Source organism: Acanthisitta chloris, unplaced genomic scaffold (genome assembly GCF_000695815.1).
Source record: "Acanthisitta chloris isolate BGI_N310 unplaced genomic scaffold, ASM69581v1 scaffold29292, whole genome shotgun sequence".
Lineage (NCBI taxonomy): Eukaryota > Metazoa > Chordata > Aves > Passeriformes > Acanthisittidae > Acanthisitta > Acanthisitta chloris.
Genome location: NW_008661965.1, coordinates 51,461 through 72,428, shown reverse-complemented (window position 1 = coordinate 72,428; position 20,968 = coordinate 51,461). Strand labels below are relative to the sequence as shown.

At 39.4% G+C, this 20,968-nt stretch overlaps 1 protein-coding gene across 1 annotated transcript in view; it reads right to left on the bottom strand.

Annotated features, from left to right (window-relative positions):
* Positions 1-834: 834 nt before the first annotated feature.
* The window catches only part of HHIP (hedgehog interacting protein), a gene marked incomplete at its 5' end in the record, with an annotated part of 65,284 nt that continues 45,150 nt past the window's right edge, over positions 835-20,968 (bottom strand). Inside the window, 7 exons of the mRNA XM_009070393.1 lie at positions 835-1,028; positions 3,702-3,850; positions 14,988-15,069; positions 15,655-15,785; positions 16,454-16,577; positions 18,866-18,987; positions 19,712-19,855. Of these exons, the coding sequence (XP_009068641.1) occupies positions 835-1,028; positions 3,702-3,850; positions 14,988-15,069; positions 15,655-15,785; positions 16,454-16,577; positions 18,866-18,987; positions 19,712-19,855 (946 nt within the window). The remainder of the gene's footprint in view (positions 1,029-3,701; positions 3,851-14,987; positions 15,070-15,654; positions 15,786-16,453; positions 16,578-18,865; positions 18,988-19,711; positions 19,856-20,968) is intronic.

The following is a 20,968-nucleotide window of genomic DNA, read 5'->3' as shown; positions in this document are numbered from 1 at the left end:
AATAAAATAATATAAATATGTAACATGAACCCAGTGCCCATCGTTAAATAAAACACATGATAAGAAGCAGACCTTCTAGGATGACTGGTTTGGAAATATATGGATATAATTTAATTCTTAAACACTTGAAACAATCTTGATATTAAGCTGCGATAACCAGATTTTTGCATCTATGCTAGATAAAGAAATGCGTAACATTCTGTACTAGAGTTACATCGATGAAAGTGAAGGTTACAGTCTTACAATGAATTGCCTAGATAGGAATGCACGAAGCAGTTCTGAAATATTGTCTCATGATGGAGCTCAGTTCACCTTAGAAACTGTTCCAACTGGGTTTTATTAAGCCCAGCCATTTACACAGCGACATTTGGAAACTGCTTTCTCACCTCTACAATCAGCTAGGGACAGACATGAGATTTCTGGCATGTCAAAGAATCCGTTAAGACATTGTGAAAGTCCTTTGACCAAAAAAAAAAAAAAAAAAACCAAACCAAAAACCAAAACGTGGTTTACAGTGGAATTACTTTGTAAACTATTTCTCATGAAGAAATAAATATTGGAAACAAAATTCCACTCTCTGTAACACCATATCTGTGGTAGCACGTGCAAGTGTATGTGTGCACATATTGGGTTTTGGGACGTCTGTGGAGACGTATGAAAATATTTACACACATACAAAGGATTATTGTTTTTCGGCACATTTGTGGATATTATACTTAAATTAATAAAGTCAATCAAATCACCAGTACTTGTTGCAGGATAACAGTCTCTGAAAAATGACAGGATTCAAAACAAATGCCCGTTGAAAGTGTAGCTTCCAAATAGTCCCAGAAACTATACAATGTAGCTGGTTAGATCCAGCAAGTAGGATGTCATGTCTAGGATCTGATCAAGAATACCTGCCCTTGTCACTCTTCGGATGTTTCTATCCACTTGTTCACACTGGGGGCCGAGATAGCCTTTTTTACATAAGCATTTATTAGGCCTCACACAGACACCTCCATGTCGACAGGCTGGGTCACATTTTGCTGTGGGTGAAAAAACAGTGGTTGTCTGATTTGTTTAGAACATTACAAACTGAAAAGATACAGTTCACGTTCATTAAGAGCTTTTCTAACCGCATCGTGCTAAAGCATGTAAATAAAAAACAGCATTGAAAGGGTGAAATATGAGAAGTTTTGAAACCATATTTTAAAAAAGTTCTAGAATAGTAGAGGGAGGAAGGGATTTTGTATGTCTGAGAGGATGTCATCCAGGAAAACCTGAGAAACTCAAGTAAGGGATATAGCAAAATGTCCAATTCCCATACTCAGGCTTGATTATGGAGTGCATAGAGGACACATTTCAAAACACTTTGGGCTCCACACGTCTTATAATTTGAAAACAAGATATACAGCACATCTAGATCTAGACTCTGGTGGTTTACCTCATCCCATTTCTTATGCTGGGATCCCAAAGATGTCCTGAGGATGGTGAGTCATTTTAGCACCTGACTAGATCCCAGGTACACTAAATCCTTTGTACACGCAGAGCTCTGCACTACATGCTTTCCTTAGCAGAGCAGACTACAGCTGACAAGAGGTCATAGAATCATAGAAATTTAGGGGTTGGAATGGACCTTACAGATCATCTAGTCCCAACTCCCTGCCCTGGGCAGGGACACCTCCCACCAGAGCAGGTTGCTCAAGGCTCATCCAACCTGGCTGTGAACACTGCCAGGGTTGGGGCAACCACAGCCTCCCTGGGCAACCTGGGACAGTGTCTCACCACCCTAATATCTAACCTAAATTTCCCTCTTTCAATTTGTACCCATTGCCCCTTGTCCTGTCCCTGCAGCTCCTAACACAGATCCCTCAGCAACTTCCCTGGAGCCCCTTCAGCTCCTGGAAGGTGCTCTGAGGTCTCCACATGAAGATTCTTGACTTTGGCTCTTGAATCACTTATTCTGGGACCAAACTGGAATTTGATTTAGAGAACTAAGACCATTTTTTTCCAAAGTTTTTATCAGTTAGTTAAGTTTTAAAGTTTTTCCCTCTCTTTAGCAGATAACTGATGATTTGCCTAAAGAGTTCTAGGTTCATCAGCTGTTTCATGTTATCCATTACAATAAACTCTAATATTGATTTACAGATAATACACTATATAAATACAGCTTTCCTGATTTTATACATGAGTTTCTTAATTACACCAGAAGGAAACTGATACCTTGTAAGGTAATTTTTCTTATTTAAATTATAATAGTAGCTTGAGGTCCAACTCAGAACATCTCTGTTAAACGTTGTGGGGGATACAGGAAAGAAAGATCCTTATTCCACATATTTTCTGTAGCTTTTTTGTTCATTGTGTCTATCCAATTAGGTATCATAAAGATGTGGATTTTTTAAAACAAAGCAGATTATTCAAGACCCATTTATGTTCACACTGGAACGATGTTTTACTTCAAGTAAATGTAATGTCCACTTGGACAAAGGCTGTAGAATGGGCCTCATTCTCTAAATGTAGGAAAGCTCTGACTGACAAGTGAGGACAATTGAAGTTGGGCTTTTTGGCTAGATTACCTCATCCATTTCTCCAACCTGCTGTTCTTGCAGGGTTGTATGGCAGTCAGCTCATGAGTCTTGCCCTTAAGATACATCATTAATGATTTCATTCATTTTAATTCATTCCAAAGTCACTCCTGCTCATCACTAAAAACCCTAGACCCTGCTAAAATTCACACTCTAGGCTCTAAGGACCTCGGAGGTGACACTGCATCAGCAGGAGCTTCCTGAGTGCCTTTCCAACCTGAAATAGCCCTAGTCCATTGTGGAATCCTTGCTTTGTCTTAATCCCTGACTCTCTTTGGAGTCCTACTGCCATTATGTTAACCTTATCTCTTTGTGGTCAACCAAATCTGCTCAGTCAGAGGACTATGCTGACGCACTAGTATCATCTCCTAGTACCCAGGTTGGCTCTGACAACATACAGACATAGCCACAGCCTCTGTGAGACAGCAATAGCACAGCTGTGGCACTCCAGGTTCACTCACCTCACTCCTTTGCTGTCACAGCCAACCCTACTTTGATCACAAGTCACTTTTTCAAATGACTTCTAAAAGATAAACTAAATCCACAAGAAAGGACTTAATGAGATCACTGCAATAATGGATCCCAATAATGTTCTGATAATTAGCTGTTTGTAAGAAGTTGTACATAAATTTCTCTTTAACAAACTGCAGTCATTTTACTTTGTAAGAATGTACCAAAACTAAAGTATTTGCACTAAATTAGCAAAGTGCAAAATATGTACTAGTGACCTGCTGTTCTGATTTATTTCTGGACAAGGTGTCCCTCCTTGACACTGACAGTGATACTACTGCAGGTGGAAGGTGAATGTCCAGACACAGAACATCTATTGACTGCATTTCCTTTCCTTTTACAACCTTGGTGGGGAAAAAATAATACTATTGTCTGTTATATTTATGCTATTAATTGCATTCTGTACTGGTTCTCATTGCATTAGGTGATTTAGTGGTTGCACTCATCTGAAGATCTACTGTTCTCCCACAACTCCCAAGATCAGGATTTCTTTAATGTTGTCGTAGAACTGATGGTCAATATATTGGTCTACATATATAGAAAATTTCTCTCACCCAAGAATTAAAAGCAAATTATGGCACATCACTGCTTTTTTCACTACTTGCTATGAATCTAGATACAAACCAGTTCTGCAGAACTCTCCTTCCCAGCCTTGATTACAGCAGCATTTTCCTGTGGGAGTGCAGTGCCCGTTCCGACAATGCCTTGAGCATTCAGATGTCAGTATCTGTGCAGGCTGGGCTGTTCTTTTGCATTCTTCGGGGGCTAAAGGCCTGAATAAAAACACATAAACCAAGCAAACAGTTAAAAGTTGGGATCAAGGAGGTAAAAATTGGCTTTTTCCATTAAAGGGCTGATTCTCTGTTATGGTGTTACCAGTGGGAGGAGTTGTGTTCTAAGGGGATTGCTCTTTAATCAGAAAAAACAACAAGCATAGAGATGTTACGTTACATTACAGAAAAATACAGGGGGATTTGCCATTATTTCATATGACTGCATTAGAGGTCTTCTACAAGATTAAATAATAGTCCTTGAGAATTCTTGAAGTGTGGACCTGGCAAAAGCAGCTTGCTGAAGAGCTTATCTCAGGCAGCATCTTATGGTGTCTTTTTGCATTTCTAGGTGATTTAGATTCCTCATTGTATGCTCGGAAGAGTCATCTGAACAAGTTTTATGTCACACATTATGACATGTAGGATAATTTTGCGAAGGTATTACCTCTGTCTACAAATTTGGTTTTGCACTGATGGCTTTTGATTTCTATAGTTTAATTGAATCATATTTGGGTTATGCATTCTGGATGACTGTTTATGCATTTGAACATCAGGAAAAACCTTTTCATTATGAAAGTGACCCAGTACTGGCACTGGTTGCCCAGAGAGGATGTGGAGTCTCCATCACTGGAGACACTCAGAAGTTGTCAGGACAGGATCCTGGGAATCTGGCTGGAGGTGGCCCCTGCAGGGGGGTTGGACCAGGTGCCCTCCCAAGGTCCTTTCCAACCTCAGCCGTTCTATGAATGCACACACAAAGGAAATTCTAGTTCAGTTGACTTAAATATTGTTGATACTGGGGGGGGTGTTTGTTGGGCTTCTTGGTGTCAAGTCTTATGTAATGTCAATCTCTCCAAAGCACTTTGGATAACCAGTAGCCTTTTTTATTTACAAAAGCACAGCCATCTCTTCCTTTACAAGGGAGGAATTGTTCCTTCTGCAGTGTTAAATGTGTAAAACTCTTAGATGTTTTAACTTAAGCATGTCCCAGCTGTTGATACGACTTCCTGTGCTTTTTGAGATGTTTATTCGTTGTCTTTAGCTCTATGTCATCATACTGATCACTTATTTTATTTGCTATGTGAATTCAGCACATAGAGACTGACAGGATCATCACAAGACTACAGATTCCCAGTAGAGGTACCACGTTTTGTCTCTGCTGTAGGTTTGATTGCACAGGAATAGGTTTAGAAAAGAATGTCAGGATCTCCCAAGTGATCTAATCAAGTAATTGAATAGGAGCATCATGACAAATTAAGTTAATTAGTGACAAATACAAAATTACTCATTCTCTAGGAAATAATCTGAACTACTGCCATACATTCCTAAGCTTCAAATGTGCAGGACAAAGATTCTAATAGTTTTGTGGAAAGCTTGGAGAAACTTTGGCTAGGTGTCCAGCTAGAATCCAAACAAACCAAAACTGTATGAGATAGAATAGAAAATAACATTAATCTTTATCATAGAATCACAGAATCATCTGGGTTGGAAAAGACCTCCAAGATCATCAAGTCCAACCCTACCATGGTTACTAGCCCATGGCACTAAGTGCCACATCCAGTCTCAGCTTGAAAACCTCCAGGGATGGTGAATCCACCACCTCCCTGGGCAGCACATTCCAATGCCTGAGCACTCTCTCTGTAAAAAATCTCTTCCTAATCTCCAACCTAACCCTCCCCTGGCAGAGCTTGAGTCTGTGCCCTCTTGTCCTGCTGCTGGTTGCCTGGGAGAAGAGACGACATTATACTGGCACCAGTACTACATCCCCAGTTATATGCAAATAGCTGGAATAGCAACTTGTGCACTACTTACCCTGTCAGATATTAAAATCCTAGACTGATACTCCTGTGTGGAGAAAAGGATAGGTTTTTTGGAGTCTGAGGAAGAAGGGTTATGATAAAAATGCACAAAACTGTGTTAGGAAAAACATAGGAGGAAAATTGTGCATTCTTATTTATTTCCCATTTCAACATCAGAAGAAATATCAAGGGAGAAAATTAAGCTAAAGAAAATCATAGAATCATAGAATTTAAAGAATTTAAAATTGGAATGGACCTTACAGATCACCCAGTCCTACTCCCCTGCCCTGGGCAGGGACACCTCCTCACTAGATCAGATTGCTCAAAGCTCATCCAGCCTGGCCTTGAACACTGCCAGGGTTGGGGCAGCCACAGCCTCCCTGGGCAACCTGGGCCAGTGTCTCACCACCCTTAGAGTAAAAAACTCTTTTTCTCACATCCAACCTAGATTTTCTCTCCTTCAGTTTGAACCTATTACTCCTTGTCCTATCGTTGTAGTTCCTAACACAGAGTCCCTCTCCAGCTCCTTGTAGCCCCTTCATATATTGAAAAGTTGCTCTGAGGTCTCCACACAACCTTTTCTTCTCCAGGCTGAACAGCCCCAACTCCCTCAGCCTGTCTGCATAGGGGAGATGCTAGTTAATAAAATGAGCTAGCTGAACTCATGGCTTCTAAGATCTCAATGAAGCCCATGTTCTAGCAGGATTTTAAAAAGGTGTTTCTATGCACAATGAGGCCATTCAAAGTAATATTAGATAGGGCAAAAATAATTTTAAAGAATAATAAGCATTCACTCCTAATGTCACAGAAGTCCCTCCCTAACTGGCTGGGCTTACATTGCCCCCTCCCATTTTGGCATGCAGCTCGTTAATGGGACCTTCCAGGGTTTCTTGCATTTTTCTTTGAAACAGAGTAATAGAGTTCAGGCTCACTGGTTTGTTTCACTGTAGCACTTTCCCTGCTCGATCTTAATTACAACCATGGTTATTTAAACATCCATACAGAAGAGCTGGTTCTCCAAAGATGTCAGGGACAGAAAGAATGTGTAGACGCATCTTCAGTGTAGCACCAAGTTCTGATTTCCTGAGCATTTCTGAGAATCCGACTGAAGGTCCTGTGTTATTTAAGGGCTTTGAAACGTGTTTCGACACCTTTGGTGTGGCAGATTTGAAACCCTTTCAGTTTGAGTGTTTACATGTTTCCACAGCTGTCTTTTAAGCATAATGCATTTTTTTTTGACCTGTAAGGAATTCCAGTTCTGTAGTAATGAGTGTATTACATATGATCTCTTTCAGAAAGTTCCTACACTTAATAAAATAAATGCTATTTTTGAAATGGTTCTCCAAAATGATATGATTTTCAGCAGAGACTTGTTCAGATTTAGAGTAAAAAGATCTGTCTTCTAATTCCTACCTCTGGAAAAAGAATCTGCATTTCAGATGATTTCTTTATAGCCAGCTGCATAGGAGGCAACATTCTTTCTTCACCTGTCACTCTTAAAGCCCATTTATTTCAAGTTACTTTAAATGGGAGTCTCCTCTTTTTTCTCTCTTAAACACTACTACAGTGCTGTGTTCAGTAGAAAGCACAAACTCAGGCTCCTGGAGCATCTCTTGGAAAAGAGCTCCAGCAGCATATCTTTAGCAAAGAATGACCTTGTCAGTCACAAAGATATTTTATTTGTGAAGATATTTATTTTACCAATAGATACAAAGTATTTATCTATGATAATGCTGGGGTATACGGTCCTTTTGTTCCACGTACTTAAGAAGGCAGAAATCACACTTTTTTGTATCCAGCCAAGAAACCTGGTCACTTTTATGATTTAAAGTTTTCTCCTGCTCTTGGTACTTGTGAATATAACTTTGCCTTTTATTCTCCCATCAATCAAAGACTTGCACTCATCAGCCTCTGATAATATTTATTAATGGTGGGGTGGAGTAGAAACAAAGATGGAAAAAATTCTAGTTGGCAGAGTGCCTTAAGAGGAGAGGAATACAAATGCAGCTGCAGCAGGATCCTTCTTGTGTGTGACAATTGCTGGTTTTCCTTAGCTGTGCCATGGGAAAAGCCACACTCCTTTCTCAGGGTTCGAATGCCGTTACGGGACGAGCACGTATCGAGAGAACGTCTCTGCCCCACAGTACAAACACTTTGCATTCTTAAGGCTGGAAAGGGGTGGAAATTTTCAGGCCCAGCACGAGCTGAACTGAATCTCACAGAGATAACATAAGTCTTGAAACTGACTGTTGGGACATGATCTTTCCCGCACTTAGACAAGCCTATGATTTTGTTTATATAACTAGTGCTTCGCTGTGTCTCTTGACATGCAAAATGGAGGGGAATAGATGGAGCCACACTCTGGGCTGGAGAGAAATTTTTTTTCCCCTTGTATCCCTCAATCTATAAAACTGTAAAGGGTACAGCTTGATTACTCTTACAGTAAGCACTATTTGGCCCACAGAAAGTCAGCCAAAAATGTAGCTGATAATGACTATTTATATGGTCTGTACAATTCTAGTTATCTTAAAGAGCTGTTCATATATACAGTACAGTACAGTATATCTTGCTTGTTAAAACAGGCTTTCATGAAACTGTATAACAACTCTAAATGTATGGAACATGGAGGAAAAGTTGTCCTGGTGGCTGGGGCCCATGCTGGATCCCTTCGCTGACATGTGCAGTGAGCTGGGAATTCTTGACTGTACAATGTGCAACATCATTTTTTGCTGCCTTACCACAGCTAGTGCAAAAACGTAGCCTCTACTGTTAGTTTAGAGGCATAGGAAAGCCTAACATGCTTTAATAGATTAAAACACATCCTGGTGCTGCTCAGCATTTCATGCTTTCGTTAGTGCATCTCTTCACAGTTCCACGGAGTGATTTAGTTGCTGTCAGTGCTAGCTGCAACTCAGGTGGACATAAAGCGATGCAAAATGAGGACCAAATTCAGCAGTAAAACAATGGTGCTGAACAGAAAACAGTTCCTCCCCTGTGCTTTTGACACAATATCAAAAATCTCTACTTGCCCACTAAAGCGAGAAAAAACCCCAACAAAGACAAAATTCCTGGATGTTCAGATTCAAACAAGAGACACTGGTGTAGAAATCATGATCGTGGTACAAAATATATGAAATGTTATGCTTGAACTACCTGCACATAAGATATTAGGTATTAGAATGATGCTCATGTATATCACCAAAATTTGTGCACTAGTTGTTGGGGTTTTTTTTTCCTTTATAAGGGAAACTGTCAAGAAAAAATAATCTTGTTTCACTCCTTGTCATAGAGTAAATTTACTACTTGTCATAGAATAAATATAGCATCTCTTCAGGTACAGCTTCTAAAATTAAAAAGTATACCTTTAGTCCTGGGAGAGATGCCAAAATCTCGTTACTTGTCTCCAGATTTACTACATGGGAATGATGTGGAAAAAAACTCACGGCTTTTAAGATTTAAACTCAGCAGCATATCAAATTTATTCTTATATGGTATACTTGTTCATGACCTCTAGTCTTAAGAAATTCTGTCATGTTTGAAAACTAGTCCCTAGTGAAGCCTGTATCAATGTTAATAGCTAAGAGGTCAATGCAACTGCTAAACAGTTTGTATTACTGTCAGGGTGGTCATGAAAACAACACCTGCTGCATGAGCACTTGGCAGCTGGGTCAACAGGCACTGTGGGAATTTATCAATTTAGGGGGCCACTTGCATAACACTTTGACTGATGAATTGGGAAAGACTGGCTTACTGGGCTAAAGCTGCTCTATTATGTGTGACTTTCTTTAGGATGGCAGAGGCTTCCTGCAGGCTCCAGAAAATAAGCAAAAGATAAACTGAGCTGTTTTTTTCCTTATAAAGCGATAAAAAGTGAGAAGTCCTTAATAGCCAATGCTAGAAAGACTTTTAAAAAAGAGAGAGGAAAAAAAATCCCAAACCAAAACAAAAACTTTTACAGTCAGTGAGCTGTGATGTGATTGAAAAAAATCCTTAGGTTTTTCCATCGTGGTTACAAAGGAGTTTTTGTGAAGTACTTCTGTAAAGTGAAACTCTCTAGACTGGTATTCACAAAAAGCTCTAATTTCTCTTTAGTGTCTCTATTGGGAATAGTAACTGCATGTGAGTAGGTAAATGAGATAAGAATTTTGCATGCTCTGGCTAAACTAAACATAATTAGGCATTAATTGTGGCTTTCCATTCCCTCAAATGACTTAAGGGATAGTAACTTTCTGAACAGAAAGAAATCATATGGCCCACCTGGGTTGGTAAGGGCATTCACCAACAGAATTGGCTCATTCTACTGAGAGTTTCCAGTAGTAGCTTCAGAGCATATCTATAACCCATCAGAACTATCTTGATGCACATTAATCCAAAACTGTGTATTTCCAAGTTTCCATTTCCATAGTAATTAAACTCTTCAAGAGGGCTACACTTCCATCAGTGCTATTCTTCTATCATACCACCAAACACTCTTGACTCACACTAGAAAATAAAATCACTAATGGTTTTCTAAGGAGCCTGAACAATGTCAAAATGAGGTATGACCTAGATATTGTCCCTCCATGTTCGAAATCAGTTGTTTGGAAATACTCTCCGACAGCGGAAACCCCAGAAGGTGCTGACGGAAAGGATGATAAGTGGAATTATATATTCTGGAGGGGCATGAAACAGGAGTGAGATGGTTTGAATCAAGTTCAAGTTTCAAGCCAACAGAAAGCAGCTATTGCAGATGTTGATATGAAACACATTGAAATCCAGATCTGTAAGGTGTTACAGGGAGAGGAAGAGTAAATCTTCTTACGTGTGCAAGGACACTTACTGAAGCTCTGCTTTCTTCCCTAAAAATCACCTTCTGGCTTCAGTGAGCCATCCTGGTCACAAGGAGTATTCATCTCCTTGGGAATCACTGTATTGGTGGTGGCAAACACTTATAACTTCCCAGGGGATACAGCACATATTTTTAAAAGGAAAACTGTTGCATTGTCTGCCAGTTGGAGAACTCTTCTCTGAGTGTCTTTCATTTTATCATTTCCTCAGAAATAAACTGATCATATTATAAGCATTCTAAGAGAAGGCTTACAAAGCCACTTTGTGGCTGTTCTACCACCAGCCAAAGTTTATTTTCTTACTTCTCGGTCTGGTACTAATGTTTAAGTTACAGACTACACAGACCTATCAACAGATCTTACTTATTTAAATATTCATTCTTAACACTGTCCACAGTTGATTTTCTCCTCTCATCATGCTAAGAAAAATGACTTCTTTTTCTTTTCTAATGGGTTTCTCTCCTCTTTTCTCTGTTATTGACTAACTGGAATATTTGGACCTCTATACATTTTCTACGTTGTGGTTGACCTGGTTGTTTTTCCTTTGAATTCATCAATGCTTTTGTGATTGTTATTAGCATATATTTGTCTTAACAGAAAGCAAGACCAAAAAAAATGAAACAGAAAGAAAACAAAAAGGTTTTGCTTTTTTGGTCACAAAGACAATTTCTAAAATGCTAGTATTTGCATTGATCGAGATATCTGACTAACTCTACCTTTTAGATGAGAAGCACCTAAGTCTTTCTCCCTATGTTTTCTCACTAGTTCCTATACCTGGAAAATAGTGGTAATGGGGTTTTTTTTATAATCATAGAAGAATGGATATATTTTTTGAGACACGGTTTTAACTTACAAATTTCTCCTGACTGCCAGTTGAATTAATGTGGGTTTATGTGTTTGTAATTCTTAGTATTTCCCACAGCTCCTCCAATCTCAAAGCTAAACAAGGAATTGGCTCTACCTTTCACTCGACTCAGTTTCTGGCAATAGGTAGTACATGTGTATTTTGCAGAACTTCTCATACTTAGGGTATTTTTAATCACTTCATTATCTGTGAGCTCTCAAGTAGTGATGTATCATTACAACAACCTCGTTACAAAGGGAAGGATTATTTCACTCTGTACTTTTGATGGGAGGCTATTTGGTTATTGTCATGAAGTAGCTGGAACTGAACACAAGTTTTTCTGTGGTACCTTGAACTCTATGTTTCAAACTGCCTTGATGATCATAGAATTCAGAACCTGTGTTAGTCACGTCTATCAATTTGTCATATATCAACTCAGTTTAGCACCTCAGTTTTAACACATTTGAAGGGTTGATTTAGGATAGGCATTGCCCATTACTGAGTATTGAAGACTAATGCAAAGGGTTCTCTGGATTATCCTCATCTTCTGATCTTCTAATATTTTAACCTACTCACTTATTTTGATATTTTTTTCTACTGCTAGCAATATCCAAGTAGTAGATTTCTATCTTAAGATGCACTTGAGACAAGAAAAATCAGGGTTATGTTTGAGAACAACTTTGATTATGCAGTAGTTTTCTACAGGACAAGAGGGCAAAGCCTCAAACTGCACAAGGGGAGGTTCGGGTTGGACATCAGGAGGAATTTCTTCACTGAAAGGGTGATTACACATAGGAATGGACTTCCCAAGGAGATGGTGGAGTGGCCATCCCTGGAGTGTTCAAGAAATGACTGGACATGGCACTTAGTGCCACGATCTAGTTGGCATGGTGGCAATTGGTCCAAAGTTGGACTTGATGATCTTGGAGGTCTTTTCCAACCTTTATGATTCTACAAAGATCAAAAGAGGTCAAACCCTGAACATTCATGTGACATTTATTATCTAAAACAGAAGAATAGTGTTGAAAACTTGCAGCAGCTTACAAATGACCACTAGCAGAAGAAGGTTGGGTTCTGCATGAAGTTATGGATTTCCAGCAAGGGACTACCACCAGGAATGATAATTTTGTTCTTTCACACTGCCCCAGCCATGGAAGGTTGTCGTTGCCAATTTCTGAGTCTTCAAGGGGCAACCTCTCACAGGGCTTTGTTAATAAGTAATGAATTTCAAAGACATGACAAATTGATAGTTTGATGATTTTATTTATACCTGATGTTCATAGTCCACCTGTAGCATAGAATCACAGAATCATGGAATTTAAGGGTTGGAATGGACCTTACAGATCATCTAGTCCCAACCCCCTGCCCTAGGCAGGGACATCTCCCACCAGAGCAGGTTGCTCAAGGCTCATCCAACCTGGCTGTGAACACTGCCAGGGTTGGGGCAGCCACAGCCTCCCTGGGCAACCTGGGCCAGTGTCTCACCACTCTTGCAGTAAAAAACGTTTTTTAAATTTCCTCTCCTTCAGTTTGAACCCGTTACCCCTTGTCCTATCATTGCAGTTCCAGCATCTTTATTTTGTGTTCCAGAGAGCTGACTGTGCTAGGGTGTACACGTGTGTTTGTTGTATCAGTGTGATGGACACTGTGAGGAAGTCATGAAAAGAAGCAACAAAATATTAGCATGCAAAATATATTAGCCTGTGAATACCAATATTTTGTTAATAAAACTTTGCATTATCATTTACCAAAGACAAGAAATTTTAAAGCTGTTTACACATGCACCATGAGCTTAGCATGAAATAGTCAGTAGAGCTGCAATGCTCTTTTGTGGGCGTAACTCTATCTTTCCCTTAAAAGCCTGCAATGGTGTGAGACTGAAAAACAGCAAAACTCAAAACTCTGCCTTAATGAAAATTATCCCATGTTTCTAAAATGTGTTACCAAAAACTGTATCCCTTTGCCACAGTCTGTTTAATTTCAACTGTGTGCCAATTTACAAAAGTATTTTATAGTTTTCTGGTTACTTTCATCAGTAACCAAACACAGTCTTGACCCTTTTCCATGCATGAAAACAGCCAACCATGAGTGCAGCAATGGGAGGTCTGGCCTTTCAGGTATGTCAGCTGAAGACCACCCTACTGGAAGAGGTAACAAGAACAAAAAGCTGAGGTCAAACAAGGCAGCCCCATGTAATTAGATACTAATAGTGGATTTAGGGTGTAAAATTCACTTAAAACCATACACCAACAGACTAAACAATCCCAGTAAGAATGGCAAGTTTTGTCCTAAAAAAATGTTTTTAATACCAGAAAGCATAAATAAAACATACATAATAACCTTGACTGACAGACTGCACTAACCTGCAGTAACATCTGCTTCCAAATTATTTGCTACAGTTGTGTGATAGTAGAATTAAAAAGCACTGGAACTCTACTGTAACTTATAGTGCAGCATACATCCAGTTCCATGAACTGAGTGTTGCATCCACTGACTGTCCCAAAAACAATCTGTAGAATTTAAGTTCTGACAAGAAAATAAATTCCTCTCTTAAGCAGTCAACAGCCAAACCAGAGGTACAAAGCTCGCTGTATCTGATTCTAATGGAGAAACATGCTGAAGGAGATGCTGAACAAATAGGCAGCTGCTTTTGCAGGGTATGATGGGGGTCAAAGTAATTACCTGATGAACTTCATTTCTGTTGGCTGTTTCATTTTGTGTTAATTTCTGATACTTTTGCAGGGTGGATGTGCTACCTTTACACACCACAGACTTGGTCTGATGCAGCAGGAAGATCCATCATGAAGAAAATGCTATTCCTCCATCTAAAGTGAGTATCTGCTAGTCATCAGCTCTTATTGCTGTTGCGGCACCTGGCTCATGTTGGGAACTGGCTTTGTGCAGTCTTTCCAGTTTCCCTAATATTTTCATAGCTCTAACTGCTCTGCAAATATCACATCTAAAGGAACTTTGATAATTTTCATTTATCCTCATTTTACAACTGGTAGTCAAAATAATTAGACCAATCCTATTAATTTTGTGTCTTATAAATCACTTGAGTGGGATTTATAAGCCTTTTGGAAGCTTTAACAGCTGTTAAAGAATTTGGTTTATTTCTGGCACACAGTCCAAGGGCAGAGGATTTCCTTCCTTGGTGCTCCAAACCTGCCCAGGGAGAGACAGGTAAATGCAGGGGTATGGAAGGATGTTGAAAACTACTATGCAGTGACAACTCACACCCACGGAGGACTGAGTCATCTGTGTTATACTCTCCATTGGTTGTATCTCCTATACAACAGAAAAGATCATAGAATTATAGAATCAATTGGGCTGGAAGAGACCAACCCTAAAATTCTATGATTCTATGAATATGCATCTAGGTGGGAAAGTGGCCAGAGTTTAGCATGATGTCAAGGCATAAAAATTCCCTGAAGTTAGTGTTGGTTGCTTCCCTGTTGCTCTGACATTCACTTTGTAGGAGACAGCGAGTCCATTCTGCTTGCTGCTGCTGGTACATTAGCTTTTGGGAAACCTCTTGCATCGAGAACTTCCATTTTCATTGAATGTCAGTATTGCATAATTCAGCCACATGGAAAGAACTGCAGTTACCTTTCAGTTTCTAATTTGTTGAAGGAAAGGCTGATCCTAAAGAGAAATGCAGTGCTCACCTTTTTGGGTCAACGATCTTGTAGAGTTTTCCGCTGTGAGGCTGTGTCATGCTTTTACTGCTTGATAATATGTAAATCTCACCTGATAGAGAAACCAATGCAATAAATTAGTTCTCCTTTCCTAAGATGTCGAGTGCATGACTTATGTGATCTAGCAGTATTTGCCAAATGAGACTAAAAAACACTTCAGAAGAAACACTTGTCACTGAAATATACAACAGAATCACAGCTATTGGAAAAGTTATGTAAGCACTTTCCCCAAATTGGTGCTAAAATGTGAAAAATATTCTAGCATGAGTGTTTTTTTCTTTCATATAGTATAGAATTGGTGGGGAAAAAATAAAATTCAGGAGGAAGGGAGAAGAGGGGGATCTGCTCATGAAATAAAGTCTGGAATGCTGGGAATAAAAACAAGTATATTACACATAGTGTCACAGTGAGTGACACAGTTCATGGGTTGTGAGAGACAGTAAGGAACTTTGGGCCTTCTAGCAACCCATTCTCTTCTTGGTTCTTTCAAGGCTGCTGAGGTGTAGATGAGAGCAGTGCAGACAGCTTTGGCAAAGGAAAGTTTGCCTCCTTTTTAAACATTTATTGGCATTGGGAATACTTCAGCAGGCAGTACTGATAAACCTTAAGATTTAAGAACTTTTTTTTTAGTATTTACCTAATTCATCTTCACCAAATCCCAAGACAGGTCCTGAAAAGAATCCTCTACATGAGCCAGTGTTGCCAAGACAGAGAGGTTTCTCTTGCCACTGTTTGGTTGCAGGACTCTGTTGCAATGTTAAAAAATTTCTGTATTCAAAAACACACAAAACAAATTGTTTTATTACATTTTGAATAGTTTTCATTGCCCAGATAAATAAGTAAACACTTGTTGCAAGTAGCTCTGTAGATAATCTGTGCAGTTGATTATCTTATAATTTCCTGCCTGTTATTTTTCAAATGCTTAAAGCCATCCAGTCATTCAAACATTGCAAAGTTAGGTTCAGGCTATACTATAAAACCATTTGTGAATAGTCAGTTATTTGGCATGGGGAAACTGTGCCCATTCATGAAAGAAACATTCCTGTTTCTCCATCAATGATGTTTCCATAAAACCCCAAAGGTTTTCAGTGTCTTACCGGTTTGTTTGGGAAACAGTTTTCATGAGCAATATTTATTCCCATCATAATGTAAAAGATGCAGGTAAGCACACGTAAAACTAAAATCTGAAGGGCACCATGATGTGAGTCTGTGCCTGTAGTTTTCCAAGGATTAGGTATGTTGTGTGTGTCACCGTTCATTTGGAATGCTGTGCCATTTTATTTCCAAATCTAGATTTTAATCTGCATTTTTCACACTGCTAAACTGGCAAAGTCACACAATATACAAGACTGTTGGTGTTCCTTTATCCAGGAAGCTGAGTGACTCAAAACCCCTTGCACACATTTTGGTTTCAGAGTGAGTTGTGAGAGACTTACCCATTGCGGTCTCCAAACACGTAACTTCCGTAGAGCCTTTCCGACTGGCAGCCTCGATAGACAAATCCTCCAACCAGGGATCCACTGCTGAATGGTTTGAATTCTAAAAGTGAAGGCTCACTTTCTAAAAAGGAACTACCATAGCATTAGATCATATGCAGTTTCATATTGATGTCACATTTATCAAAATGTTATTGCTTCAAGAAAAGAGGTTGATTCCATTTAAAGATTCCACAAAGTTCAAGTTGTGTTGCCAGAAATGAAACATTAAGAAAACAGGCAGAAAATTACCACAGAGTCTGTTTGTGAAACAATCCATTAGAGATTTCAATGGGAGAGGCTGTAATTGCTTTTTCCATGTGCACAAGCTGCGAGAATAAAACTAGGTAAGGATTAGTTTGGGCTTCCATTGAAACTGATCTGATTACTGCTCTTAATTGCTAGGTTGTCAATACAGTCTGCAGAATGGATCTCCTGAACTTCAGGAATACAATTAAACCCCCTTAACTGTGAAGTCCAGTATCTAAGGGCAGAAATTCCAGGGATTTAAAGCAGAACTTCTTTTCAAAGCCTTTCAGTGGTTTGAGAAACGCTTTCAAAATCACAGTTTTAAACATGGTATGTGTTACATCCCATCAAACACTAGTATTGCTGGCTGGAGCTTCTTGTGGTGATTTATTTTATGCTGTTGTAGTTGCAATTTCTATATTTTCTTTTTTTTCACAAGACCACAGAATTTAGTCCTATCAAATAATTCTTCAAGGCAGTTTCAGTGTACATGGTCCTATTCATGTGATCGCATACAGCTCAGGGCAAAAGCAGGCTCAATTTGACATGCTAACTGCATAATTTTAAAGAAAAGCCACAGCCAATAGACCATTTTATTTTACAGGAACTATTTTTTAGGCAGAGGGCTATCTGCAAGTCTTTGATCAATGCAGTTCCCAGATTATTCTACAAGAGCAAGGGCTCTTTTTATTGAAGCAATTGACCCACAGCCTAGTATTAATATTGGCAAGCTGTTCTGGATAGACACAATATTGCTTAGTTTACTCTGCAATAAAGATGCAGTCAAAATTCCATTGGAGCAGTGGTTAACCAAATATTATTCTTTGGTTTGGCTTTTGTAAAAGGGACACAGAAAATACATGCAATAACTACAGTAGCACAATTGCATTACACTATTGTGTACTGCTGTACTAGCCAGCACAGCTGCTTTGCTTTTATGTAAAGTACAGGTGGGAGAACTAGGGGTGTGAGTAAAACCAGAAAATGCTACATTCCAGGAGTTCACAGACTTATAGAATTTAGGGGTTGGAATGGACCTTACAGAACATCTAGTCCCAACCCCCTGCCCTGGGCAGGGACACCTCCTCACTAGATCAGGTTGCTCAAGGCTCATCCAACCTGGCTGTGAACACTGCCAGGGCTGGGACATCCACAGCCTCCCTGGGCAACCTGTGCCAGTGTCTCACCACTCTTGCAGTAAAAACCTAGATTTCCCTCCTTCAGTTTGAACTCATTACCCCTTGTTGCATCACTGTAGCTCCTAACACAGAGTCCCTCTCCAGCTCCTTTTACACACCATTGGCATCTCTCACATTTTACCATCATGAATTGACGAGCTGCTAAGTGGTCAGTAAAGGTAGATGATAGCTCAGAGTAACCTTCACCTTGCTTGCCTGAACTAGCAAGTGATCCAAGTGAGTATCCAAATTAAACATTACACTACAGTTGTGACTGACAATCATACTAATTCAGTGAGAACATGAAACACTTTCATTTTTTCAAGTCCCTAATTGAGTATATTTATCTTTTTGTAATCTAATCTAAACTAGTAATTTATTATGAAGTAGCAGCATAGTGCATTTTCCGAAGTTTCTTATTTTTAGCAACATTTAATCAGAGCTCAATCATTTCCCTGTTTGGTTGTGTTCTGTTGTTCTCTATCTCACTTTTTCCATGATAGGAGGCACATTACATGAGGTTTCCATTCTCTGTCTTAAAAGGTTATTTGGTAATAACTAAGAATACATTTTCATCACTTCCTAATATTCCAAAATCTTTTCTTTATGAGCTAATATATGCAGCAACAGTGAGATCTCTGACAGACTAGCAACTGGCATATGTGTTAAATCTTAGTTACATGATACTCTACACCAAGAATAAAACTGAGTCCTTTAAATTTTGGGGAGTTTGTCCATCGCTTATCCCCTTGTACCTTGAAGTTCTACCTCAAAAAGAAGATAGAAATTTTCATAAGTTCTGTCTTTGGTAGGTTATCTGTCCTATCTGTGCTATAAGTTTCCTATCACAAACATGAAGTCCTTTATCTGTTCTCTCCTGCTTCCTATATATTATTCAATGGGCATGTAAACTGTTCCCAGTAGCTTTACCCTGGATGGAACTTACCATAGTCTTTACCCTTTATTATTTGCAAGATTCTTGCTGAAGATCTGTTCTTTCCATTTGAATCTGAGCAAAGTATGGTTAGATTGATGTTTACATCTGTGGGGTGGCGATCCACAGCACACCTGTAAAACAACCAAAAAAGAGTAAAAATCCACAAAATGAGTCCATGACATACAATTATCAATAGTATGAAGCATCACATTTTAAAGATAGAATGTACACTGCTCTATAGCACCTGAAATGAATAGTACTTTAACCAAGCTAACTGCATTGACTTATATGGTGTAGGAATTTTGGACTGGTAAAAACTCCAAGAATCAACTCCTAATCTGAACAACTTGACTTTCTCATTTTTTCGGGCCATGACCTTAAATGTCACTTCAGCTCTACCACCCACCTAATTTGCTAAATGATGTGTTGTTTAGTTAAAGCATTGTTCTCCTCCTTGCTATTGTTTAGATATCACCAGATGTTCTCATTCCTTTTCCACGTGCCTTTTTCCCCCAAGTCAAGATTCACATCTCAGCTGTACTTTCCCATCTCTCTGCTTTAAGCTCTCTTCTTTCATTAATGTAATCATTTTATTATTCATTAAAAACAAAAATCCTTTACTTCTTTTCTGTCATTTTGGTCACTTGTAGTAGTTGAGCACACTCTTCTCTCTTCCCTTTGCCAATGTACATTTGTTTCTCACTGTGACTTATGTGTAGAGGTGGAGGAGTGGAAGATTAAAAAAGTTCATGAGTGCCTTCAGTATTAAAATGTTGTTATCTGACTGTATAAAATATTTCTGGTTGAAAACAATATCTGCTGCAGAGTAATTCAGTTGAATGGAAGCTTACTTACCGGCCTGGGTTGTGGAGTCCGTGTGCAAAAATCTCAGGAGGTTGGTTTGTGCTATTAAAATGTGGATTGCTCCGTGGTATGGAATAAGGGACATTGCACAGGTCAGTATTGACATCAAGGCGCAATACAGAACCTGTAAAATCACTAAGAAAGTTGGAGGGTAAAATAATTGGTATTTTTAAAGTATTTTACTGGTGTATTTAATCCATATAATACTATAGAGAGCCAGCAAAATAAACCACTCACTTCACTGATTAATCACAGATAGATTGACTTTGTGGTATGTGCAATTTCAAAGAGTAGTAGAAGAACCTATCAAAGATTCAGTTTGGCCAATGTGTTGCCTTGTTATGTGCATATTAGAATGCCTCTGTTGGGAAGCAACTTGATCATAAGAACAACTTTCCAAATATCAACATTGTTTTATGGCTTCAAACATAAGGATATTAACTCTTTTGTACTCTTAGAGAAGACATAGACATAGACATAGAATCAGCCAGGTTGGAAAAGACCCCCAAGATCATCGAGTCCAACCCTACCATGGTTACTAGACCATGGCACTAAGTGCCACATCCAGTCTCACCGAATCCACCGCCTCCCTGGGCAGCACATTCCAATGTCTGATCACTCTCTCTGTAAAAAATCTCTTCCTAATCTCCAACCTAACCCGCCCCTGGCAGAGCTTGAGTCTGTGCCCTCTTGTCCTGCTGCTGGTTGCCTGGGAGAAGAGACCAACCCCCACCTGACTCCAACCTCCTGTCAGGGAGTTGCAGAGGGTGAGAAGGTCTCCCCTGAGCCTCCTCTTCTCCAGGCTGAACACCCCCAGCTCCCTCAGCCTCTCCTCATGCCACTTGTGCTCCAGTCCCCTCACCAGCCTCGTTGCTATTCTCTGGACCTGCTCCAGCACCTCAATGTCCCTCCTGAGCAGAGGGGCCCAGAACTGAGTGCAGGATTCAAGGTGTGGCCTCACCAGCAATGAGTACAGGGGAAGAATCACTTCCCTGGTCCTGCTGACCACACTGTTCCTGATCCAGACCTCTAGAGTTACTATGGACATTATCACTTTGTAGTAACATAGATCTTTTTGCTAACACTTTAAATCCCACTCTTGCATTCAATGATTTCTAGTCACAGTCCAATCCAAAGTTTAATTATATAGAAAGAAAGGTCCAATCCAAAGTTTAATTATATAGAAATAGATAAAAAGAAAGAAAAAAGCAGGAAATAAATCATATTGTTCGAATGGAGATGTATTTT